Here is a 27780-nt window from a genome sequence, read left to right on the forward strand (position 1 = left end):
TTAGACAAGCCAAGAAATACATTTCTTTATTCTCATTGCCATAGAGCAGAGATGGAACAAGGATAGTGATGCTGGAAAATCCTGCCTCGATCAAATCATCACCTAAGTTAACATCAGAAAACCTGTATTTGAATCTGACCCCTCTATCCTTGCTCTGGAAAACTGAACATCTTGACCCAGTTGCTGTGAGGGCTAAATTAGATGATGCAGAATGTGCTTGGCATGCAGTAGATATGCAAAACAATAACTTATGACACTCTCCAAGCAGGGAAAAAAAGTCTTCAGGCCTTCTAACTAATAGTAGAAACGTATGCAGTGTGTTTCAACTCTGGCCTCAGAGTTTAACAAATACAAATTGAATCAAAAAAATTAGTCAAACTCTATAAACAAGTTTATAACAAATACAAATCTAATCGAAAAAAACTAGTCAAACTCTATAAACCCAACTTGATTTTAAAATTCTAGTGGCTACAACACTCAATAATGTTTTCACGTCGTTTGTGAATCCATTCCCTCGATGCATTTAAAGATGTAGGAGAAACTGTTTCAGATCCTCTGGGAGGACGAGTTTGGTTATCTTATGATGCTGCTGGATTCCAAAGCACTTCCGAATTCTAAGGCGGCATAACTGCATCAAAGAAGGGGGCCCTGGAGAAAGATCATAAGACAAGTCACACAGCGGTGTTATTGATCTAAGACTCCTCCTTTTATAAAAAAAAAAAAAAAAAAAGCATACAAGATAGAACATTGTTACAAGGAAATAATATTGAACTACTTAAGATCATTTTCTGGGATATTTTTGTAGAAGGCATTTTTAGTCTATGTTCTTTCTTTTCTGGTAGCTAATTGAAATAAGCTTGTTACGTTTTAATTTAGAGCAGAGTGAAAGAAATTTAAAGCTTAGCCTCACTAATGGAGGCTTAAGTAAGCTAACTTGGGAATTACACAGCTACACAAAAATTCCAATAATAAAAATAAAGTTATGTTTAATGGTATTGTTATCTTTTACCTTTAAAAATAAGGGCGTATTTCTAGATGCAAACATTTTTATAACTTGAGCAATTTAAGGTATTCAAATATAATGAGCTCACAGTGAATCCTAAGAGTATGTTAAGTCATGTTTGTTTTTATATTCTGTATTCAGAGCTATTCCAATGCTTCAATTCACAGGTGAAAAGTCAACTAGCTAGCACAAACCTTGCTTAGGGAACACTCAACAGTTTACATTTTACGACAGTGGTTCACAACTGGGAGGCAGCTCAGGGAAGGAAAGGAGGAGATCATTTTGCTCTTCAGGGGACATTTGGCAGTATCTGGAGACATTTTTGGTTGCCAAAACTTGAGGAAGGGTGCTACTGGCATCTAATGGGAGAGGCCAATGATGCTTCTAAACATCCCCAAGTACACAGGACAGCCCCCAACTGATCCAAAATGTCAATAGCATCAAGGTTGAGAAACCCCGTTATAGGGCAAAAGGATGGGGAATGATTTTCCATGCCCACTTCCCCCCAGCCCGCCCCCGTTCCTGCATCAAATTGTAATGGGAATCTTCTTCTGGTTATTTTTTAAAAAGCAAAACTATATACCCTCAAGAACTCCATAAAGCCATAGCCCTCAATCCAGGTAGCACTTCAGACTCACCTGGGGTGGGGGCACATTCAACCACATGGACGCTGAGTCCCCCCAACCAGAGATGTTGCTTCAATTATTGTTGGGTGAAGCCCAAGCATCCGGATTTTCTAAAGGCAGTTGCCCAAGGTCATCTGAGTGTGCGGTCAGGGTTGAGAATACAGCCAAAAGGATACTGTGGTGTCTATTTTCCTATAGCATCACCACCAACTACAGGATCAACTGAGTTAACTTATCTCTCAAGGTGATGGAGAACAAGGAGAGATGGAACTCGACACATATACAATCAAAAAAATACTTGCAGTATTTTAAACCAGGCCCTAACAGAAGGGCCCTGTTGGAGTAAGGCACCTATGAGATTATGCCCAGTATACTCAAAGCATATAATAATGAATGGCTTCCCAGTGTTCTCAAGGCATATATATTAATGAGCAGCAAAAACCACACTGTGGGGAAACTGAACCTAATCTAACCTCACTAAGGAATGCTGAAAGATGTGACTGATCATCTGTGCTAGAAACGCTGTCAGAGGCAACCGTAGGAGGTACTGATAAAGCATTACAAATAACCAGATCTCAGAGCAGACCTGATAGAGAATTAAGAAAAGCAGGATGTCACAGGAAACTCAGTGTATTAATAACTACTGATGCCAACTGAATGCTGCTAACTGTTTACTACAAGAAAGACAATGTAAAACAACTGTAGCTTCAAGTCCATAGACACAGAGCTGAAAACCCACTACAGATTTGCACTCACTCGCTGGCACCTGCAAACATTCAAGGGGTTTGCTTTGCTCGATAATAAAACCAGCTAATTGTATATTTATGAATCGTCATATTCCTTTGGGCCTTAATTTCTTTTTTCCCCCAGCAACAACCATTGATGTTTTTTGTTTTCGTTTTTGAGACACAGTCTTGCTGTGTCGCCCAGGCTGGAGTGCAGTGGCGTGATCTCGGTTCACTGCAAGCTCCACCTCCCAGGTTCACACCTTTCTCCTGCCTCAGTCTCCTGAGTACCTGGGACTACAGGCGCCCACCACCACACCCGGCTAATTTTTTTGTATTTTTACTAGAAACGGAGTTTCGCCGTGTTAGCCAGGATGGTCTCTATCTCCTGACCTCGTGATGCACCCACCTCGGCCTCCCAAAGTGTGGAGATTACAGGCATGAGCGAGCCACCGTGCCCGGCCAGCAACCACCATTGATGTTTTAAAGCCAAAGTGTACTGGGTGAGGGGGATGGGGGCTGCGGTCGTGCTGGGCTGACAGTCATTTCTAGGTTTTAATTGAGCAAACACTGCCTTAGATGCTTATCAAGGGTGAGGTAGTAATATTCTTGAAATCTTTTCCCTTTTCTCAGAAAAAGGGAAAATCTTACCTTTCCTACCACCCACGCAAAGCCCAAATTCAGAACATGGTTGGGTTTTACCAACATTCTCATGTTGCCATACCATTGAAAGAGGACAGTAACGGAATAAATTCCCTTCCCCAGGAAAGAGAGAAACAGGCAGAGTGAAGCAAATGAATTTAGGGGCACCCAGAGACAGAAACTGCAGTGAGCAATCCACAGGTCTAGTTTTCTGCACTTGCCTGGCCCCATTTCCTGTGGGCTCCAAGCCCTCTGAGAGGTGACTATACCAAAACCCCAAAAGTGACTCATGGAGGCAAAACAAGTGGTGATTCTCTCCAGCAGCAAATGACATCTCATAAACTAGTGGGATCATTGGCCACACTGTCACCATGCAAAACATAAATTCAAAATGAAAGTAATTACTGTCTCTAGGAAAGGCTTTGGGAAACGAAGCAGAAGGGAAAAGCCAGGGGAGGCGATCTGAGAATGCTATGAGGTTGTTTGATGGAGGAGGGGACATATACCTCCTACATTAACATATGCCCTACATTATGACTGAGGGGGACCTGAGGCACTTTTGTCTTTGTGAATCCCTTTCTCAATTAAAACAATTAAACATTCTATTTCACAACTGTGTTGGTATAAAGATGATTACAATCCACATTGTTCTATTCATTTTTTATTCTGATTTTTTAAAAATTAAGGTTTTTTTATGGGCCTTGTAGACACACAACTTTTTCAAAACAAGTAATTATTAAAATGCAGATAGAACTGTTCCGTGATCATCCCACTGCTTAACTGAAAGGGGCCTCTACTGGACTGTTCCTTGTGCCTGGAGTCAGTCTTTTCTACCTGCCCAGCCCTGCTCCGGAGCATAGGCCTTGTTCGGCATGTCCCTAGGCAGGGACTTGACTGCAAGCACCCTGGGGCAGTGAGAGTAGGAGGAAGAAGGATTCCTTAGCCCACTGTACAGTTCTGCCCAAGGCCAACCCTACTGCTCATCATGTGGGGAGAAAGTAACTAGATTGTATAACATCAGAATCCTTCTGGTAGGAAGGCCTGCTTCAAAGTCCCAGAATCCCTAAGAGTTCAGAGTCCACACTCCAGTAAGAAAAGCAGCACTGAGCTGATTGCTCAACTGCCTCTGAGCCCATGAAGATTGCAATAGGGTGGCTCCCCAACTTGAGGTGTCTCTGTTCCCCAGCCCAGCCCAGGCCTCAAAGCCCTACTTCCATACACACCGCTCAACCACAATATTTCACTGTTTGAGTTGGGAGTCTCAGTTCTTACTTGTAGAGAAGTGTGGACTTCTCATTGGCTAATTTATAGTAGTAAATGTCTTTGGATTGGTGTGAACCCTAAACTCTTAAAGAGCTGCATTTTAAGCCCAGAAACCAAGTGTCCAGTAGTCTGGCCCATCTGTGGTGCAGCAAGATATCCTGGGGCCTCATGCAACCCCAAAGAGTCCTCTGCTGCCTCATTCTAAAGCATGTTTTAAATAAATGTAATACTAAAATTTTAAAACAGTATCTTAATTTTTAAAAAACTGGCCTACCCCATAATGAATATTCGATCATCCCCAAAATCTGTATCCAATATGCTAAATAGCAGGAGTTAGTACTGTACTGTGACCAGTACTGTATCTCATTGAATATTGAATTATCTCAACTTCCCCAGACTTGGTGATGGCAGAGAATGATCTTTGTATAGGATTGGGAGCCAGAAATAGCCAAATACCTGCCTTTCACTAGAGCCTCAAGGGGTGTCAACAGATTAGGGCTTAGGTTTTGGCAAAGAAGCACCTTCTCTCTCCAAGAAGAGCCGGGCCAAAGGGCTGTCTGGAGGCACCAGCTCCACAGGACGTTTGCCTTCAGCATTCTTGGCCTGGGTGTCTGCTCCAAAATCCATGAGCAGGCAGGCCAGCTCTTCACTGGCGGTCCTGGCCACTGCATGAAGTGGGGAATCCTGACCCTTCCCTTGGTTCACGTCCGCTCCTAAACAGTCACAAGAAGAAAAAAGAGTCAGCAAGGAGCAGAATCCAACCATCCCCCTTTTCAAAGCCCTGAGCCCCAAAATTTCCTAACAAGAGGGGATCCATATGGAGCACAGCAATCCTGGAAAAATGGGAGATGATTTGATTCCATTTTATAATGTGGGGAAAATCCCATCTGATAATGTTACTGAATGTATAGCATGAGCGATATAGCACAGAAAGTTAAACATTTGCCTTTCAGCACTGCACATAGGCATCACGCATATAAGAAAAATCCTAGTGACGTAAAAGCTCCACATTATTATTAATGGAACCTAAGTATTAGCCAGTACAGCCTGAGGGAGAGGCTAGATGGTAAAATCCAGCCTACACCAAGCAGCCAAATTCACCTGGTGTGCAGCTGCCACAGGGTGTAAAACTGGGCACTTGGGACTGGTGATTTGGACTCTGAAAAGCAACCAACTCATGGGGGTATCCCCTGGATTGGATTGGCCAATCCCAAGATCACAGGGGAGGTGGCAAAGTTCTCCCCTTCAGGAGTAAGGTGGATTTCTAGGACTGTCCCCACCCAGTTCCACTCCTACACTCTTAACAAATCCCCACCCCAGCCTAGATCCTGGCTTTCACTGTGACATGTGGGAACATGTGGCTTTGCCTGAGCTGCCATCTCTCTGGTAAAATGAAAATCTCTGTCCACTCAACAAATGTTAACTGATCTGATCTTGTATTGTTCTCGACTTTGTGAGGGATACCAAACATGGCCCCTTCCAGGCTAGAAGCTTAAAATCTGCCCAGAGTGGCAGAGGTGGGGTGGGCAGTGGGGGAGAGACAAGAGACTGCATCTCTTAATTCACAGCAATGCCTGCCAGATGAGTAGGAGGCAATAAGGACTATAACAACATTCATTGGGAAACAGATTACTGAAGCCTTAAAGAATAAACAGGACTCAGATAATTAAAGAGGTGATGAAATGGTGTTCCAGGTGTTGAGAAGGGGGCTGGACAACAGCAGGGAGGTGAAAAGAAATAAGGGTACATAGGCCTTTTCAAGGAAAATATAGTATTTGCAATGGGGCAAGTTCAGTATTTAAACCAAAGAGAACTGGTGAAGGTCCCAAATAGGAAGATTCAACACTAATCCAACAGCTTCGCAAGTGATGCAGGGCTTAATAACGTGACTGGCCAAATGTAGGGAGACAGAGGAAAGGGAGGAGAAACCAATAATCATTGAGGACCACCCTGAGAAGAGGCATCATCATCATCATCCTCATCCTCATTAGGAGTGAGAGAACTGAAGTTCAAACAGTGTGAAATAATTCCCCAAGGGAACACAGTCAATATGAACCCTGACCTTGTCCAACTCCATTGCCCACACTAATTTCTCTCCTACAGCAGTAAGACGTTTAAAATACATTTAATTTACTTTTCATTTTCTTTTCTTGTTTTGGTTTGCTTTTTGCTTTACCTGACTCCAGAAGCTTCTTGACACAGGCTCTCTGTTGGTTTTCACAAGCCAAATAGAGTGGAGTGCCCAGGTGGCTGATCTTATGGTCAATGTTGCTCCCATAAGCTATGAGAGAGTCGACACACTCCGCGTGGCCTGCAGCCCAAAGCAGGAGAAAAACAGTTACAAGTTCCCTTAGCTAGAAAGACAATGCCATCCCCATTTTGCATTAAATTTGGCAGCAGTTTATCCAGAGGACCAAAAGCAATTTCCTTTAATTAGAATCAGGAGTGATTTTATTTTATTTTGTTTTAGAGACAGAGTCTGGCTCTGTTGCCCAGGCTGGAGTGCAGGGGCGCAATCTCGGCTCACTGCAAGCTCCGCCTCCCGGGTTCACGCCATTCTCCTGCCTCAGGCTCCCAAGTAGCTGGCACTACAGGCGCCCGCCACCACGCCCGGCTAATTTTTCTGTATTTTTATTAAAGACCGGGTTTCACCATGTTGCCCAGGCTGGTCTCAAACTCCTGAGATCAGGCAATCCGCCCACCTAGGCCTCCCAAAGTGCTGGGATTACAGGCATGACCCACCAGGCCCGGCCAAATCAGGAGTGATTTTTTTATTTTATTTATTTATTTTGTTTGAGACGGAGTCTGGCTCTGTCGCCCATGCCGGAGTGCAGTGGCGCGATCTCGGCTCACTGCAAGCTCCACCTTCTGGGTTCACGCCGTTCTCCCGCCTCAGCCTTCTGAGTAGGTGGGACTACAGGCGCCCGCCACCACGCCAGGCTAATTTTTTTCTATTTTTAGTAGAGACGGGGTTTCACCGTGTTAGCCAGGATGGTCTCGATCTCCTGACCTTGTGATCCACCCGCCTCGGCCTTCCAAAGTGCTGGGATTACAGGCGTGAGCCACCGCGCCCGGCCAGGAGTGATTTTAAACACTGCTATCAGTTAATGGTTTGACCACAGGATGCAATCTGCAACTAGGGGTGAAACTCCATTTGAGTTTACTAGCCATGGTAACCAACCAGCAACCATCCACCTTTTTCAATTGTTTCTGGCTTTGTAGTTAGTCCATATGTAACAAATCTGCACGTTGTGCACATATACCCTAGAACTTAAAGTATAATAATAAAAAATAAACAAATAAATAAAATAAAATAAAAAAGTCTAAGCAGACAAATTGAAGTCAGAGTTGGGGAGAGAGATGGAGGAACAGGACCTGAAGGTGGACCTCAAGAATAAATGTCACAGTGTGGGCCACAGGACAGGGAAGGAAATTTACAACCTCTCCAAAGGCAGGCCCGGGAGAAATAGGCCACAGCGGGTATAGGCAAGGCTTAGAAGAAGCTGCCAAATCCAACATGAGCAGGGCCCAACCTGAAAAACTAAGCAAAAGCTGAATCACACTTCCTTGGTCCAGAATGTCGTATTTTGGACATTGCTCCTCTACGTTTCTCTTGCTATATTTTAGTTCTATGTATGTAGCAAATATGATGAGTTAGGATGTTCTCAATAAATAAATATCAACGCTTTGGGAGATCATTATAAGTGGGTTGGTCCAGTCAAATGGGAAGCCATTCTGTGAAAGCCACTGGAGAAACAGAAAGCCCTCTAGCAAGGTATGGTCATTACGATGATGACAAATTTGAGAAAATAAAAACTTGTGATTTTATGAGCTAAGACTATCAGAAAAAGTATAGCTTTAATGAAAAGAATTATCCCAAACTGTATACAACATCTTATAGTTTCAAAAATTGAAAGCTTATTTCATTTGGCAAACTTAAGTGTCACTGAGACAATGTTCTTTAAGGCCCTGAAATAGAAGACTATAATTTGTTTCATGAAATAACTTGATTTATATAAGGTCATGGGTATAACAACGGATTCCACAAATATTAATGGATAGTCTACTGTGTGCCAAGCCCTGTTCCAGTAATACAGCAGTGAAAAACATTCAAAATGCTCTAAAAGGGAGGCACTCAAACTTCCAGTGCACCAGAAAGCAGCCCGAGGGCTTATTAAACAAAACACAGGTGCTGAGCCCCATGCCCAGAGTTACTGATTCATGGGGCTGGAGTGGGGCTCAAGAATCTGTATTTGCAGCCAGGTCGTGCTGATGCTTCCAGTCCTGGGACTCCATTTTGAGAACTACTGCTCTAAAATATACCTCCTTTTCTTTCCTTCTTTCAGCAGTAAGATGTCCCTTGAAGGAGTGGGTTTTAAAAGAAAATTCTCAACAGATTTACCTCTCCTGGCAGCTTCATGGATGGGGGATGCCAGATCACTCTCAGGTTGAACGCTGGCTCCGTGCTGCAGAAGCAAATTCACACAATCCCGGCTGCCGCTGACACAAGCATTAAACAGTGGAGTGTGCCAGTCTGTTGTCACACCATTCACCTGGAAAAAGAAGCTCCAGGATGAAGACAGGAAGGGGGATGTTTTGGGTTCAAAAGTAGGGTCCACCACTCTGAACATGTTATTTAACTTCTCTGAGCCTTAAATTCCTCAGCTATAAAATGGAGAAAAAAGTACCAAATTCCACAGGTTTTTGTGAAAAATGGAATTAGGGAGTGGCTATAAAGCATCAAAAATGTTACTCAATGTTTTATCTCTTCCATGCCCTCCCCAGGAACATGAACTTTGAAACTAGTTAGGATAATTTCAGTCGCTTACAAACTAATCCCTATTTTAAACTTCTTTCCTAGACCCATCCCACACCAGTTCAATTTCTTAACGGGTGCAAGAGGATTACTCTTGCTGCTGTGAGGAAATTGTTGAAATTGTTAACTGTAATTCTTAAAGTATAATTTAGAAAATTTTAAAAAACTTGACTTTCATACAAATATAGAATTAACACATACCAAAGATTTTATTCAACTCATTCATTAATGAGGGAACCAGTAAGATGGTAAGGCTGGCTCAAAAAAATATTTGGCCAGTCGCTGTGGCTCATGCCTGTAATCTCAGCACTTTGGAAGGCCGAGGCAGGTGGACTGCCTGAGCTCAGGAGTTCAAGACCAGCCTGGGCAACACGGTGAAACTCAGTCTCCATTAAAATACAAAAAATTAGCCGAGCATGGCAGCATGTGCCTGTAGTCCCAGCTACTCAGGAGGATTGCTTGAACCCGGGAGGCGGAGGTTGCAGTGAGCCCACATCATACCACTGCACTCCAGCCTGGGCGACAGAGCGAGACTCCGTCTCAAAAAAAAAAAAAAAAAAAAAGAAAAGAAAAATTTACATAGTCAACAGACTGCTGAAATATATTTGCTAATAGATACAAAACTCAGCCGGGCACGGTGGCTCACACCTGTAATCCCAGCACTTTGGGAGGCCAAGGTGGGCAGGTCACCTGAGGTCAGAAGTTCAAGACCAACCTGAGCAACATGATGAAACCCCGTCTCTACTAAAAATACAAAAATGAGCCAAGTGTGGTGGCGTGTGCCTGTAATCCCAGCTACTCAGGAGGCTGAGGCAGGAGAATCACTTGAACCCGGGAGGTGGAGGTTGCAGGGAGCTGAGATCATGCCACTGTACTCCAGCCTGGGCGACAGAGTGAGACTCCGTCTCAAAAATAAAAAAAAATAAAAATATAAAAACTGGTTAATGTCCTATAGGGTCATAAAACTATAATCTTTGAGGCTGTCTTTTCTAATGTTGGAAATCAGACAAATTTAGAAGTTAATGTCTAACTTCACAGTGTTTGGGCTATAATTACACAGTGAATAGAAAAGCCAAGCACAGACACATTCTTGTGTATCATTAAATGATTATTTGGTGACTCTTTTAAGCAATGATATTGTGAAGACAATGAATTCATTCTCAAACTCTACTTCCAAGCAGGGCCAGGACTAGAGTGAGGCACAAAGTTGCCCACGGTAAAAAAATTTAAGGACATATTCATTTTTGGAATCACACAAATAGTGCAGGAGCCTGAGAACGAGCACCTCTTTCAAGTTTGTACCCTAGGTGTCTCTTGCTTCACCTTGCCACTTTCCCTGTTTCCAAGTTTTGAATGTTTTCTTAGCCCACATATAAATCTGGCAATGCACTCACCTCTGGCTCTTTACTAATCTTGGGACAAAGCCCGTTCTTTTTTTGGCATGGACAGGGTTGCTTCCGGTTCTGAATCCTCTCACCTACTCTACTCTCCTGCCATAAGGAATGACTTCAAGATACAAAAATTGCTCACGATCACTTCTGGGACTTTGCATTTGCTGTTGCCAGAAGATAGCAAGCCCATAATATCCCCCACCCCACCATTCAGTTACCTAACACCAAACAGGTCCATTTTTGCTGCTCTTGCAATCCCTGCTACCATGTGAACAAGTCCAAGTTGCCAGCCAAAGGGTGAATGACCACATAGATTTTCTGTCTCCTCAGACATCCTAGCCATCCCAGGCAAATGTGTGCTTTCCACAATATTTCATTACCTTCCAGCCATAACAATGAAGACAGAAGTCTAACAACTATTAGTAGTGTGTGATAAAGAAAATGATATAGACTGTAAGCACGACTAAAAATTTAGTATTGCATCCACCTATCACTAAAGCAAACAAGTCTGATGAACATAATTTTCTTAAAAAACAACTGTCTTCATATTTCAAATCAGCCTAATCAAAAGTGCTGGAAGCTATTCAGCAGGGATATACATAGTCATTTTTCATTCTTGGTTTCTAAGATGTTGTTTCAGCTGCCCTTACCTGAGCTCCATGCTTTAATAAAATCTTTACACAAGAGGGATGACCTCCGAGACAGGCTTCATGGAGTGGGGAGACATGATCTGCCGTGATGATGTTCACAAGCCACCCCTGAAGGAGGGGAAATAGAGTAAGGGGTGCAAAGCGACAGTGCCCCGGGGCTGTTTTTCAGCCACCATTCCAGTACTATGACAAAGTTGACCTGGCTCAAAGTCAGATGGTACACTAAGATGTTTATATAGACTTAAAAAAAACCTGCCACACGACTGGTAGGAGTGTAATATGGTATAACCACTCAGGAAAACAGTTTGACTGTATCTATTAGAGCTGACAATGCCTACGCCTATGCCTCAGCCATCTGACTCTTAGATATATATACATCTAGATACATATACAAGAATATTCACAACAGCATTGGTCGTAATAGAAACTGCAAACAAACCAAATGTCCATCAACAATGAACTGAATTAATAAACTTTGGTATAATCTTTCAGCAGAAAGATTACACTCAACAAATTATAATGGCAAGCACTACCAGGGTGATGCTTGCAAAAATAATGTTGAGCAAGAGAAGCAAAATCCAAAAGCATACACACTGAATGATTACATCAATTTAAAGTTCAAAATTAGGCAAAACTACCCCATATTGTTTCAGAAGACATAATATATAAAGTAAAACCATAAAGAAAACAAGGAAATTGGGATAATGGTTAATCCTGTGGAAGAGGACAGGATTGTGTTCTAGAAAGCATGGTAAGGGGAGGGATGGGTGACTCTTTGGAGGAGCCGGCAATGTGCTATTTTTCCATTTCCTGACCTGGGGAGGCAGTCACATGGCAATACTCTCATCATCATCACTTTTTGTTCAACTGCACACGTTGTTTAAGTTCTTTTATGTTTGTTTATGAAATTTCTCAATTTTTTTAAAGTCAGCGTGGCCCGAATTGCTAAGTTTTAAGAAGCAATTATTAAATTTTAACATATTCACAAGTGTCTCTATCTTGTGGGACAATTAAAAGGAAATTATGAAACTGCGAGGGAAAAGAAATAGACTGCATGTACCTTTTAGGAAGCCTAAATGTACTTTATTTAGGAAATTGAAATGCACCTATTAACTAATATAATTGCTCTTTAAATGTAAGTATTTAGTAGCACATAGGATTTAATAATATTTGTAATAAAAATACCAGTTTCACCCAACTTTTTTTTCTCAAAAAAACCCTCCTTTGCCTGACATTTAATTTTTTTTCTTAGATTTCCTAGCTCTATCATAGTTTTGACAAAAGGGTCAGTAAACAACAGCCTACAGAGTCAAATCTAGACCACAACCTGCTTCTGTACAGCACAGCAGCTAGGAATGGTTTCTACATTTTTAATGGTTTAAAAGAAATCAAAGGAATATTTTGTGACACATGAAAATTTTATGAAATTCAAATTTCAGCATCCATAAGCAAAGTTTTACCAGAACACAGCCATGCCCATTCATTTACATACTGTCTACAACTGCTTTTCTGCTAAACAGCAGAGTTAGGTACTTCCAACAGAGACTGCATGGTTCACAAAGCCTAAAATATTTACTATCTGGTCCTTTACTGAAAAAAATTTGCCAAGTCTTGTCTTGATCAAAGAAAAGAATATGTCATTTCTTACTTTACTATTCGTACCTAAGATTAAATGTCCAATTGGCAAGAGAAAATACCTTATTTTCTCAGTCATCACACTTACAAAAAGTAGTTTTGTCAATGCCACAAGAGGGGTATGATTGTCACATGAAGCAAAAATCATGCAAGTGTATCAGACACAAGTGGGGGGAAAGACAGGCCGAGGTACAGAACTTGGGCAAAAGGCAACCAATAGGAAACAACCAATAGAAAATGCGCATGCTCCTCCAGCACGACTACCATTTTTAAACCGGCATTTAGACCAGGCACGGTGGCTCATGCCTGTAATCCCAGCACTTTGGGAGGCTAAGGCTGATGGATTACCTGAGGTCAGCAGTTCGAGACCAGCCTGACCAACATGGTGAAACCTCGTCTCTACTAAAAATACAAAATTGGCCGGGCGCAGTGGCTCAAGCCTGTAATCCCAGCACTTTGGGAGGCCGAGACGGGCGGATCACGAGGTCAGGAGATCGAGACCATCCTGGCTAACACAGTGAAACCCCGTCTATACTAAAAAATACAAAAAAACTAGCTGGGCAAGGTGGCGGGTACCTGTAGTCCCAGCTACTCGGGAGGCTGAGGCAGGAGAATGGCGTGAACCCAGGTGGTGGAGCTTGCAGTGAGCTGAGATCTGGCCACTGCACTCCAGCCTGGGCGACAGAGCAAGACTCCGTCTCAAAAAAAAAAAAAAACGAAATTAGCCCGGCGTGGTGGCACATGCCTGTAGGCCCAGCTACTCGGGAGGCTGAGGCAGAATTGCTTGAACCCGGGAGGCGGAGGTTGCAGTGAGCCGAGATCGCGCCACTGCACTCCCGACTGGGGAACAAGAGCGAAACCCTATCTCAAAAAAAAAAAAATAATAATAATAATAATAGTAATAAAACCAGCATTTAGGTGTTTATACATAAATCCAGGTAAATGAAATACAACAACACAGCTATTGGTAACACAGAACAAAAAGTTTTCACCACATACTCACATTACAGAAAGGTTCCTTCTACAAAGTTAGAAACTCATTTATAGTTCATCATCAAGCTACAGTTTTACCTCAGATTAACTGTGGTTTGTCTAAATTATTAACAAGTCTGAGTCATATAATATCATAAGGTAATTAACCCATTACTTCACAGTGTCCAGTCCACAGTCAGTTCTTAGTTTTGAAAAAAAAAAAAAAGATCGAATGGCTTAACTTTAATATATTTATTTTCAGTCGTCAACTACTCTTAGTTGACAAAATGTACTTCTCTTGATTCTTGAGTTTGGATGTGGTCATGTGACTTGACCAGTGGGATGTTAGCCGATGTGACATGAACAGATTGGAAGTATTCTTGCATGGTTGGGCTTGCCCTGCTGTGCTCCAGCGTTTTGCCAAGAGAAAATAATTCCTCAGGTAGCCAGTGGTCCAAGAAGGATGAAAGAGATGTGCAGCAGGGCTACACCCAACCCACAGCTGGGAGCCAAGCCCAGCCAGGCCCAGCCTTGATGAGCTGACACAAACACACATCAGCAAGAAATAATGGTTACTGTTATCATGTCACTGAGTTTTGGGGTGGTTTGTTATTGAGTTATGGGGTGGACTGACCTAGGTAGGTATCAGAATACTCATTTTATGAAAGCAGAAACTGGGGCTCTAAAAAGACATCTTACACAAATAATGGGATACAACTTGGAGATGGTTCTGGCTGATGTTTCATAAACACATAAATACTGAATGCAAATGAGTACCTGTCCAATTTAACAAGTGATACATAAAAGCTGCAGTGATCATTTTTCGTGCTATCAAAATAGGGTAAATTTCTAATTTTATCTGGGAAGTAGCCTAACTTCTTTTAGCTAGAATTAGTGTTATAATCTATTTATAATAGGCTGCTGCTACCAAAAATGGCTTAAGATAGTGGCTTAGAATAGTATGAAATTTTTCTTTAGAAATTATTTTCTTATAGGAGGATTTCTTACTCTAGATAGGTCTATGAAATTGGATTTTTTAAAGCACATTTATTCTCACTCAGCTCTATCTGAAACTTAGCATATCCTTCAATTCAGAATGTAGACAACAAACCACAGTAGTAATAGTAGTATGTAGGGTTATCTCCAATAGAAATTACAGATATTTTCTATTGTATTACAATTGTCATAGACAAAAGTATCTCAAAATATATACTCATCCTATTTAGAAATTATAGTAGTTATTAGAATCGCCATGAGGTCTTCTATTTAATGAATTAATTTAAAAGTTCCCATGTTATTATGTCACACATTTGTTTTAATATTTTGATAGGTTTCTTTTGTATTATATTTTCAAAAAGCTACCTGGCTGATGAGGTTCCTCAGAGACAGCTGATGTCCGTAGATTGCAGCTTCATGCATAGGAGACCAATCAGACACAGCATCTGTATGGAAAGGGAGGAATGGGTTATATCCTGCTAATGCACTTAGACCCAGAGGCTTATCCTTGCCCATCAATAAGAGCCTAATAGTCCCTGGATGGAGACATTGGATTCACTCAACCAAAATTCCCATTAGGAATTCAGCATTTCTCTTCTTTATTAATATTTTTTTGTGCACAGTTTGTTTGAACAATGTCTGGAGAGCTTGGGAAAGAACTACAGCCAGTCCTCAAACTAAGGAGAAACGAGGTGGACTGGGATGACAGATTACTGTATTTCTATTTACACACTGGTTTCAAAGGCAAATGGCCCATTTAGTTAAGCGAGAGCTTCACTAATTACCAGCATTAGTGTGTTAAGCTGTAGCTGCCGGTCTAGTTTCCTGCATGAAATACAGACTTTGGCATCTCAGCAAACAGTGTCCTGTATTAATAGCAGTAATCATGTAATTACATGCACCATTAGGTTTGGAATGAAATCTAAACAGAACCATATCTATTTATAGATTATCTCCTGTCGTAATATTAAGCACAAATCAGTGCTCAGTCTCACCTTGAAACAGGGACATTATTTACCCCCAAACGCAGCATGCCAAGGTGGTTAAAGAAAGCTCTTAATTCAGACCCGCTTCACCTTTTCTGACCTGTGGGTCCCGGGAAAGGCCCAGTGCCCCAGTTTCCTTCTCTGTAAAGTTACAAGTTGAGCATCCCTAATATATAATATGCAGGTTGAGCATCCTTAACCCAAAACTCCCAAATCCAAAATGCTCCAAAATCCAAAGCTTCCTGAGTGCTAACATGATGCCACAAGTGGAAAATTCCACATGTGACATGTGATGGGTTGCAGTCAAAACTTTGTTTCATGCACAAACTTATTTAAAATACCATATAAAATTACCTTCAGGTTATGTGTGTAAGGTGTATATGAAACATAAATGAATTTCGTGTTTAGACTTGAGTACAATCCACAAGGTAAGTCATTATTGTATATGCAAATATTCCAACATCTGAAAAAATTGGAAACGCTTCTGGTCCCAAGGATTTCAGAGAAGGGATGCTCAACCTGTACTTACCATGGCTCAATACATACTAGCTACTATTATTATCCTGCCCTAACACTAAATAGACAGTCTTGATTACACCTCATCATCACTGCTATTTAAAATAGCAAATTTACACCGGGCGCGGTGGCTCCACACCTGCAATCCCAGCACTTTTGGAGGCTGAGGTGGGCGGATCACCTGAGATCAGGAGTTCGAGACCAGCTTGGCCAACATGGTGAAACACCATCTCTACCAAAAACGTAAAAATTAGCTGGGTGTGGTGGCTCACGCCTATGATCCCAGCTACTCGGGAGGCTGAGGCAGGAGAATCGGTTGAACCCGGGAGGTGGAGGTTGCGGTGAGCCGAGGTCATGCCACTGCACTCCAGCCTGGGCAACACAGTGAGACTCTGTCCCAATAAAATAAAATAGCCAAATTTATTCTACAACCACATAGAAGGAAAATAAATTCTCAGGAAAGAGGCCTGAAAACCCAATCCCAACCCATTAAATGCTTTCCTCTCTCTTTATAATTGAATATGAATATGACCGAGTGAGGCATAGACCTGATCTTTTCTCATCTCAAGCTTCATCTGATTTCCAGTAGAAATGTGAGGGAGGCGTGCCTGAACCTGCTTCAGCTCCAGCTCCACCTGCTTCGGCAAACACACTACATACAAACAAGGTAGAAAGGTCTGGTGCCAGTTATGCCTTGCGTGGTAGCTAATAGCTCCTAAAAGCTGAGAAGACCTGGAGAAGGAGGGTACTTACTGTCTCTACCTTGCAAAATGAAAGGCTATGAAGTATCCTTTGTACTTAACACATGTTGGCTTAACACTCTGTACTGAACACATGAGGCCCGTCTGCCACCTGAAGCCATCAGTGCCCTGGAAAATCTGTATTAGTAAGCAAATGACCATTCTTCCAGATGGATTCATTAGGCATTTGGTACATAAAAGGAAGACAAATGAGCCCATCTACATACTGCCCATCCAATGCTTTCCTTCTGGGGTCACTAAGGTGGCTTGAGACAAGGTACATCTTAAGTGAAATGGCTTTTCCAACCGCCAAAACCTTACACTTAATAGATACTCAATGTCCTCACAGCATTCTCTGATGTTCCTAATTATTTCTGGAATAATACTGCTGATTCTAGGGCTTGGAAGCTAAAATTCGGACTGCAGATATGGAAAGATTGATCTCCAAATTAGAATTGAAAGGACAACTAATTCCACCCTGTTGGTGCTGATAATGCCAAATACCATTCACACAAAATCTTGAATGAGAACAAAGAGCCACAAATTGAGAAAGGTTTTGAGAATCAGTTTTCAATAGATCTGCAAATGTATCCTGATGGATCACCACATGTATGATGATTAATCCACTTTTTTTCCAAGTGCTCAGCTGCTAAGAAATACAGCTGCCACATTTCCCAACCTCTCTTAAAGCTCCCTAAGATTACGAGTGTCGACAGCCTAAACAGCCAGGCAGGTAAATTGGGTCCTAATTTGTAAGTGTTTAGATTTCATAAAAATGATGCACTTATCAAGTGTAGCCACAAATGGTCTTACTTTCTACTCATTCATTATGGGACCATTACTCTATTTGGGGCAACTAAAGAAGTACATACTGCTCCAAGAGAACAGGCTATCTGAGTTTGCACCTCTGCAGAATGTAGTGCTTACAGAGCAGAGACAGCCTGTGTCTTTCAGAAGTAGAGTGTTGTCCTGGTACACACAGTGAGGGGCTGACAATGTGAGTATCTCTAGCTAGCTATCTAGCAAGCAGCTGTATTGAGATATAATTCGCATACCATACAATACACCCATTTAATGTGTACAATTCAGCAGTTTTCAGTATATTCAGAGCTATGCAACCAATGCCACAATCAATTTTAGAACATTTTCATCACCCCAAAAAGAAACTGTGCCCATTTAGCAGTCACTCCACAGTTCTACTTCCCCCAGCCCCTGGCAACCATGGATCTAGTTTCTGTCACTATGGATTTGCCTATTCTGGACATTTCACCTAAATGAAACCATACAGTATGTGGTGCTTTGCAACTGGCTTCTTTTATTTAGCATAATGTTTCAAAGTTTCATCCATGTTGTATAGCATGTACCAGTACTTCATTCCTTTTTTTTTTTTTTTTTGGTCAAATAATTCCATTGTATGGATAAGTCACATTTTATTTATTCATTCATCAGTTGACAGAAATTTGTGTCATTTCTACTTCTTGGCTATTATTAATAATGCTGCTATAAACATTCATGTACAAGTTTTTGAGCAGATGTATGTTTTCAATTCTCCTGCATATACACCTAAAAGAACTGCTGTATGATATGGTAACACAATGTTTGTTTTGAGACTATTTTCCAAAGTGGCTGTACTACATTATATTCCCATCAGCAGTATATGAGCCTTCCCCTTCTAACTTAAAGTCATTTCAGTTCAGGGTTTGTTAGGCCTGTCATGGTATACCTATGCTCCTGCCCAGAAGAAAAACATGAGTCCCTGTAAAACCAAAATCCGTCTCAAATTTATACAAGGACTTTGACCTCAGCAGGTCTCAGAACAAATGAGTGATTATGTGAAAATGTACAATAGTGACAATGAGTAATTTAACATTTTTCTTTGTGTGTAATGTTTTGTTTGTTTTTCGAGACAGAGTCTCACTTTGTCACCCAGGCTGGAGACAGTGGGGCAATCTTGGCTCACTGCAACCTCCGCCTCCCAGGTTCAAGTGGTTCTCCTGCCTCAGCCTCTCAAGTAACTGGGACTACAGGTGCACACCATCACACTCAGCTGATTTTTGTAATTGTAGTAGAGACAGGGTTTCACCATGTTGGTGAGACTGGTCTCCAACTCCTGACCTCAAGTGATCCATGCGCCTCAGCCTCCCAAAGTGCTGGGATTATAGGCATGAGCCACTGCGCCTGGCCTACTTTAACATTTTTCTAACATTCAGAGAGCATAGATTGTGTGTGTGTGTGTGTGTGTATTAGCAAACACCGTAATTTGCAACATGGATTAGTCCACACACACTCTTTCACTCTGGAAAACACTGAAAAGATAGCTGAGTGAGACATGTCTCTTTAGGGATCCAAATGAGGGTCTGTCTGGTGGACCTGGGAAATGCTTCTTCCTTCATGGTTTTCCAGAGCCCACATCCCAAGCAGGCAACGAGCTGTAGGCTCAACACATGCCCAGTTAAACCCCAAAGCAGTTGCCCTTGCTTTCCTGCTAACTGGCAGCTGGAAAGGGCAGAAAACAAGCAGGAAAGGGGACCTATTTTCCTGCCAGAACATGGACAATTCTCATAGTAGGAGACTGTCCAATTCATGAAGGGGAGACTCAAGGTCACGACATCCTTTTCCACGGACCCCACCCAAGTCTTTGATACTCGAGGGCCATTAGGTGTATGTAACACATTATCCAAGTCCTTGGCGTATATTAAAGGCTCTTTCCCAACACTGGTTCAGCCAAGGTCTATTGGTTTTACTGCCAAAAAAATACATGTGAAATGAGGTCACTGACAATGCCATGGATCCGGTGCTGTGGCTTATGGGTAAAATGGGGCAGGGAGCTCTTGTAATGAAACCACTCCACAAGTCCTCCAAGTAATGCCATTAAACTTATCTTTTAAATTGTACCCTCATCAAACGTGGAGCACATTAGGGAGGCTGCCATTTCATTTTTATTGTAATTTGTGGAACATTTTTTTTTTATTTCTGTTATTTCAAAAGAGATTTAAGATGCACTAATTGGTACATTCTGAAAATAGCTATTACTGATGTTCTGAGAACCCCAGTGAATGCTGGGCAGTAGCATAAATCTACTCATCCTGAGAAACGTTTTGCAAAGTCAAGGAGATTTTGGGTTGCTCTGAGGGGACAGGAGTATTTGCCTTCAGTCTTCAGGACGCAATAAGGGTGGATTCAGTGGCATGAACCAACCTGCCAGAACCTGGAAAGGATCTGGGTGCTGTGTTCACAATTATTGTGGACCTTGGTTTGATCCCAGGACAAACCAGAAAAGAGGAGAAAAAGAAACAAGAGGCTTACAGTCAGAAACAAACAGAAAGGCCCACTGAGGCAACTCCTGGGCAAGTCAGGCCTGTCCACTGCAGTTCTTTCTCCAGTTCCGTCATCCAGCCCCTCCTCTCCTCTTTCTTCTCTCTCTTCTCTCTCTCCTCTTTCCTGTCTCCCTCTCTCTTCTCTCTCTCAATATAAAGCTGCCTTCCCATTCTGTCTCAAAGGCAGCTTTTCCCCCCAGAAAACTCATCCCTCCTGAGGTGCCCCAATATCTAAAAATTCACCATAACACAATACAATTGTTTTCTTTCAATACCTGTTCCAGCTTGTCTTCTGTTTAAATGTGAATACTCTCTACAGGGTGGGCTCAATTTTGCAAGGATAGAAATACCTCTACAGGTGTCAGTCTCCAGGCAAAATCCCAAAAGATAAGACACTAACACTGGCAACAGCGGTGACCTGCTTGGTGGAATTATGGGTGGTTAGTTTATCTTTCAATGTATTTTCCCAAGTTTCCATGAGTAGGTGTAAATTAGTTTCTTAGGGATACCACAACAAAACACCACAAACTGCGTGGCTTAAAACAACAGAAATTTGTTGTCACAGAGTCCTAGAGGCTAGCAGTGGGATAGAAGTCTGAAATCAAGGTGTGGACAGTGCCATACTCTATCCAAAGGCTCTAGGGAAAAAAAATCCTTCCTTGCCTCTTCTAGCTTCTGGCAGTGGCCATCAGTCCTTGGTGTTCCTTGGTTTCTAGGTGCTTCACTCCTATCTCTGCCTCTGTTGTCACATAGCATTCTCCATGTGTCTCCTCTCCTTTTCTTACCGGGACTCCGGTCATGTTGGATTAAGGTCCATCCTACCCTACTTATGACCTCATCTTAACTAATCTTAACTAAGAAGGTCGCATTCTGAGGCACAGAGGGTTGAGAATTTAACCATGTATCTTTTCAGGGGACACAACTCAGCTCCTAACAAGCTACTTTCAGGAAAAAAGAAAGGCATTCTTTCCCTGCTCCTTGGACAGGAGAGTCTAACATTAAACAAATCTCTATAAAGAGTTGGTTGCCCATCTTCATTCATAACCTTTCCTCCCTCCCTACCCCAGGGAAGTGGGCAGAAAAATGCCTGCAGGCGGAGGTGGGAGCAGCCAGACAATCCACACCTGGGCTCTATTTTCCCTCTAACTTGGCCTTGTGCGAAGGGACATGCTTCACCTGAGCTGAGTTTCTTGGCAAGCTATTTGAAAACAGCATTCTGAGTGTTCTGCATTCCACACTTCACCAAGGTTAAGACCTCAGAAGCATAAACAAAAGCAACCAACTACAATGGAGGTTTTACCCAAGGGGCAGGACTGATGCAAAGCAGATGGAGAATGACTTGAGTAGGGAGAGGCAGAAAGTCTAGGAGGGTTTCATGGGGGCAATGGCTCAGCTGGGTGTAGAAGGTGAGTGGCAATTTGCCAGTCAGATTCACAACAGAAAGTAAGAGACCAAAAGTATCCAGGCACCTACCCTTGTGACTTCTACTTCTTTGAAAACTTCTCTTCCCTTAGTACCTGTGTAATTACAACATCCAGAATCTCTTTCTGCTTCTCTGTCCAACTTACTGGTCCTACTTCATCAACTGGAGGCCTGTCCCAGGGTTCCATCCTTGGTTGACTCTCAGCTCTTGGCCATCAGACAATTTCTCCCTTCCCTAGGTTTCAACCACAGCCCCTCTGTAGAACCTTCTGAGGTCTCTGGCTTATAACCTGTGATCATTCCTAAGTCTCAGTCCCATGTCATCATACTGTGCACTGGACATCATTGTTGGTACTGTCATGTCCAAAACAGAACTCTGTATCCTCCCCTCCTCATCCTGCATCCAAGGCAACTTCCTTTCCAACTTCCTTCTTATCTAGCTTATCTGACATTACTTTGGGCTTGAGAACCTTATAATTTTGCCTGCCTTCTCCCTGTTAGTTCCAACATTTAATCAAGCAGCATACCCTGATTTCTCTCTCCTTTGAAATCATCGCCCTTTCTCTGTCATTTCCAAAGTTCGATCCAAATGTAAGTTTCATGCTTGGATTAGTGCAGTGGTTCTCAAAGTATGGTCCCTGACCAGTACCATCCGTGTCACCTGGGAGTTTGTTATGAATGCAGATTCCTAGGCCTCCACCCCAGGCCTACCACTTCATCAAAAGCTGCATCATCTGTGTTGCCCAGGCTGGAGTACAGTGGCATGATCTCGGCTCACTGCAACCTCTGCCTCCCAGGTTCAAGCAATTCTCCTGCCTCGGCCTCCTAAGTAGCTGGGACTATAGGCATGTGCCAACACACCCAGCTAATTTTTTTTTTTTGAGACAGAGTTTCACTCTTGTTGCCCAGGTTGGAGTGCAATGGTGTGATCTCGGCTCACCACAACCTCTGCCTCCCAGGTTCAAGTGACTCTCTTGCCTCGGCCTCCTAAGTAGCTGGGACTATAGGCATGTGCCAACACACCCAGCTAATTGTTTTTTTTTTTTTTTTTTTTTTTTTTTGAGACAGAGTTTCACTCTTGTTGCCCAGGTTGGAGTGCAATGGTGTGATCTCGGCTCACCACAACCTCTGCCTCCCAGGTTCAAGCGACTCTCCTGCCTCAGCCTCCTGGGTAGCTGGGATTACAGGCATGCACCACCATGCCCAACTAATTTTGTATTTTTAGTAAAGACTGGGTTTCTGCATGTTGGTAGGCTGGTCTCAAACTCCCGACCTCAGGTGATTCGCATACCTCGGCCTCCCAAAGTGCTGGGATTACAGGTGTGAGCCACCGCACCCAGCCAAATTTTTGTATTTTTAGTAGAGATGGGGTTTCATCATGTTGGATAGGCTAGTCTCGAACTCCTGACCTCAAGTGATCTGACCACCTCAGCCTCCCAAAGTGCTGGGATTACAGGTGTGAGCCACCGCACCCAGCCAAAAGCTGCATTATCTGCATTTTAATAAGCTCTCCAGGTGATGTAGAGGCACAAGAGAACTTGAGAACCACTGGATGAATGCAACAATCTCCCACGATTCCAACACAATCTATCCCAGCTGTGGCTACCAAATTAATTCACCTACAGCCTTATTACCAGGTCTCTGCGCTAGAACCACCAATGGCTCTCAATTCCCTGCCTCATGAAGCCTAACCTCCTGCACTTACCTCTTAAATCTGTATCTGCCACTCCATCTCTTCAAACCTGTTCTCACTAGACTCCCTAAGACCTTCACATTTTGCACTCTAGCTGTAACACGTGTTCACTTTACAAGCACCATGCCTTTGAGTATAACACCTGCCCATTCCCACTCACCCACCCTGACCCCACCAAGGTTGGATTAGGACATTTAGAAACACTGAACAGTTGGCTCAGGCCTGTAATCCCAGCACTTTGGGAGGACGAGGCGGGTGGATCACGAGGTCAGGAGATCGAGACCATCCTGGCTAACACAGAGAAACCCCGACTCTACTAAAAATACAAAAAATTAGCTGGGCGTGGTGGTGGGAGCCTGTAGTCCCAGCTATCGGGAGGCTGAGGCAGGAGAATGGCATGAACCCAGGAGGTAGAGCTTGCAGTGAGCCGAGATCACGCCACTGCACTCCAGCCTGGGCGACAGAGCGAGACTCCGTCTCAAAAAAAAAAAAAAAAAAAAATAAGAAGAAAAAGAAACCCTCAACAGTGAAAAGTGGCTGGTGCCTCTCTCCCATGTGGAAACAAAAATAAATACAATACTTAGCTATAAAATAACAGTGCAGAAATCAACCAAATTACTGATTCTTTCCCATAATGATTGGTTTGCTGCTTTAAAAATGTATTTATTGGCTGGGCACCGTGGCTCACACCTGTAATCCTAGCACTTTGGGAGGCTGAGGCAGGCAGACTGCCTGAGCTCAGGAGTTGGAGACCAGCCTGGACAACATGGTGAAACTCCGTCTCTACTAAAATACAAAAAAAAAAAAAAAAAATTAGCCAGGCGTGTGCCTGTAGTCCCACCTAGTCCCTGCTTCTCCCTCCTGAGGCAGAAGAATTGCTTGAATTGCTTGAACCCAGGAGGCCAAGGTTGCAGTGAACCGAGATTGGTGCCACTGCACTCCAGCCTGGTGACAGAGCGAGACTCTGTCAAAAAAAAACCGTGTGTGTGTGTGTATGTATATGTGTGTGTGTGTGTGTGTATATATATATATATATATATATATAATTCGTTATAAAAAGTGGCTGGGCATGGTGGCTCACACCTGTAATCCCAGCACTTTGGGAGGCCAAAGTAGGCGGATCACTTGAGGTCAGGAGTTCAAGACCAGCCTCGCCAACATGATGAAACCCTGTCTCTACTAAAAATACAAAAATCAGCTGGGTGTGGTGGCAGACGCCTGTAATCCCAGCTACTCGGGAAGCTGAGGCAGAAGAGTCGCTTGAACATAGGAAGGTGGAGTTTGCAGTGAGCCGAGATTGCTCCACTGCATTCCAGCCTGGGTGACAGAGTGAAACTCCATTTCAAAAAAAGAAAAAAAAAAAAAAGAAAAAGAAATTCTTTGTAAAAAGCGATTTTGGGTGCCACTTTTGCTTTCCTAGTTCTCCAAACTCATGCTCAATACATCTGCTGATGAATTCAGTTCTGCCTTTGTGGATCTAAATCCCACTGACCATTGAGTACTCTGCTCATTTTATAAGTGAAATTGGATAAATGAATGAATGAATGAGCAGGCTAGTCTGCTCAGTCAAAGGGAAGGTGTTTTGTGTTTTATTTCTTCCATTTTTACCCTTTCAGTACCTGTATAGTAGATTAATAAACCCTGACTGACGGCTGGGCACGGTGGCTCACGCCTGTAATCCTAGCACTTTGGGAGGCCCAGGCGGAGGTCAGGAGTTCGAGACCAGCCTGGCCAACGTGGCGAAACCCCATCTCTACTAAAAATACAAAAATTAGCTGGGCGTGGTGGCGGGCACCTATAATCCCAGCTACTCAGTTAGCTGAGGCAGGAGAATCGCTTGAACCCGGGAGGCGGAGGTTGCAGTGAGCCGAGATCCCGCCATTGCACTCCAGCCCGTGCGACAGAGTGAGACTCCGTCTCAAAAAAACCAAAACAGGCCGGGCGCGGTGGCTCACGCCTGTAATCCCAGCACTTTGGGAGGCCGAGGCCGGTGGATCACGAGGTCAGGAGATCCAGACCATCCTGGCTAACACGGTGAAAACCCGTCTCTACTAAAAACACACAAAACATTAGCCTGGCGTGGTGGCGGGCACCTGTAGTCCCAGCTACTCGGGAGGCTGAGGCAGGAGAATGGCGTGAACCCGGGAGGTGGAGCTGGCAGTGAGCCGAGATCGCGCCCCTGCACTCCAGCCTGGGCGACAGAGCGAGACTCCGTCTCAAAAAACAAAAACAAAAACAAAAACCCTGACTGACTTCAGGGTCTCTCCCTGTTTACTGCCCCTTTAATCAGCAGGTGCTGTGGGCAGTATACCAGGTGTATGTGTGTGTGTATATATATTTACACACTTTTTTTTTTTTTTTGAGATGGAGTCTCGTTCTATGGCTCAGGCTGGAGTGCAGTGGTACGATCTTGGCTCACTGCAAGCTCCACCTCAGCCTCCCGAGTAGCTGGGACTACAGGCGCCCACTACCACGCCCGGCTAATTTTTTTGTTATTTTTTGGTAGAGACGGGGTTTCACCGTGTTAGCCAGGATGGTCTCGATCTCCTGACCTCGTGATCCGCCTGCCTTGGCCTCTCAAAGTGCTAGGATTACAGGCGTGAGCCACCGCGCCCGGCCTGTTTTGGTTTTTTTGAGACGGAGTCTCACTCTGTCGCACGGGCTGGAGTGCAATGGCGGGATCTCGGCTCACTGCAACCTCCGCCTCCCGGGTTCAAGCGATTCTCTTGCCTCAGCCTCCCGAGTAGGTGGGATTACAGGTACGTGTAATCCCAGCTAATTTTTGTATTTTAGGTAGCAACGGGGTTTCACCATGTTGGCCAGGATGGTATCATGACCTCGCGATCCGCCTGCCTCGGCCTCCCAAAGTGCTGGGATTTCAGGTGTAAACCACCGTGCTCCGCCTATATAAGCCTGAACCCAGGAGACGAAGGTTGCAGTGAGTCAAGATTGCGCCACTGCACTCCAGCCCGGGCGACAGAGCAGGACTCCGTCTTAAAAAAAAATTAATAAATAATAAATACATCAATTCAGCAAGGCTGCGGCAACACCAGCTTTCCCAGCCCTGGGTGCTGGGGCTTGTCACCATAACAAGCCCCCAAGGATCTCAACAGGGTGAACAACAGTTGCAGAAAGTGAGCTGTTTCCTTCACCCTCACCCTGCTCCCTTTGCTCTCCAAAAGTTACGAACTTTGAGTCTCCTTCCTGATAAACTCCAAGGCTTCCTCACTGACTGGTCTCAGTTTGGGAAAGGATGTGGCATCAACTTTGCAGACTTGGGGCTGGAGAGTTAACCAGTATATTACTAACCAATACACTATTATTTATAAAAACCTGTGTGCAAATGCCTAAACAAATTTTTCAGAATCCTTTTAGCCAACAAGCACCTGCTGAATGCTCACCAAAATGTGTATTTGTGGCATTCTGTACGTTAGCACAGACACCACCTGACAGATGAGAATACCTGTAAGATGATTCTCCAATGTTTAAGTAAAACAAAGTCTCTTTTGTCTCTTTTGAAAGTGACTCAATCAGTGCTCAATGTTTGAACATCATTTATAAACCCTGCCCCACCTAAATACCAAACACCTAAGACTTGCAAATTAAGAAAAAAGTTTTAGCATTAAAAATTTTCCTGTTTGTAAGTAACTTTCAAACCTCCAATGTAATAAATAATGCATCTGACCCACAAAGAATGATTCCTGGGAGCTGAAATTTTCACTGGAGAATAATTTGTGACAACTGAATTTGTGTTGTATGTAGGATTCTGCAGAAAAAAGTGTACACATTTTTGAACAGCTGTGTAAAGGATATATATCAGCGACCTGTGGGCATCTGCCCAGTAACAGACCCATGGACACCTCACACAGAGCCACTGAAACTGCCCAACCCTCCTCTCCTAAGCACATTAGCCAACCTCCCCAGGGCTGATTCCACTGCCCCTATGACTCACCACTCATCAATGGGTTTGAAAGAAGCCTGATGTCAGGAGAGTCTCTTGGCCCCGCGGGCTTGCTCCCATCCATGTCCCCTTGTTTGCCATCCATGATGCTCTCTCCTAAGCGAGCAAGCTCTGCGCTCCACTTCAGTTGCTCAGCAAAGTCCAAACTCCATGCTCCCCCGCTCCTGAAAAATTCCAGTTCTGTGGCTGGCTGAGCTGCACACGTCCTGGTCAAATGGTCTGCAGCAAAGAACAGAGCAGGCAGGGTAATCTGAGTGCTACCTGTGGTCAGAGAGGCACACGCTCGTGTACACACACACACACACACACACACACACACACACACGCTTTACCTAACTGGCTGGAGGCCCGCCAGAGGCCACAAGAACCCTCCAGCCCTAAGTCTGCGAAGTTGCTGATGTCACGTCCTTTTCCAAACTGAGACCA

The 27780-nt window shown here is 43.5% G+C and overlaps 1 protein-coding gene across 1 annotated transcript; it reads right to left on the reverse strand.

The window, feature by feature from the left end:
- Nucleotides 1–27780, reverse strand: ASB9 (ankyrin repeat and SOCS box containing 9). The gene is made up of 8 exons (XM_050775153.1): nucleotides 27687–27780; nucleotides 27346–27573; nucleotides 15086–15165; nucleotides 11117–11224; nucleotides 8662–8812; nucleotides 6436–6570; nucleotides 4781–4972; nucleotides 1–648 (listed from the first exon to the last, which is right to left on the reverse strand). Exons 2-8 carry the CDS (start codon nucleotides 27437–27439, stop codon nucleotides 524–526), a joined length of 885 nt encoding a protein of 294 aa, XP_050631110.1. The 5' UTR covers nucleotides 27440–27573; nucleotides 27687–27780; the 3' UTR covers nucleotides 1–523.

Source organism: Macaca thibetana, chromosome X (assembly GCF_024542745.1).
Source record: "Macaca thibetana thibetana isolate TM-01 chromosome X, ASM2454274v1, whole genome shotgun sequence".
Lineage (NCBI taxonomy): Eukaryota > Metazoa > Chordata > Mammalia > Primates > Cercopithecidae > Macaca > Macaca thibetana.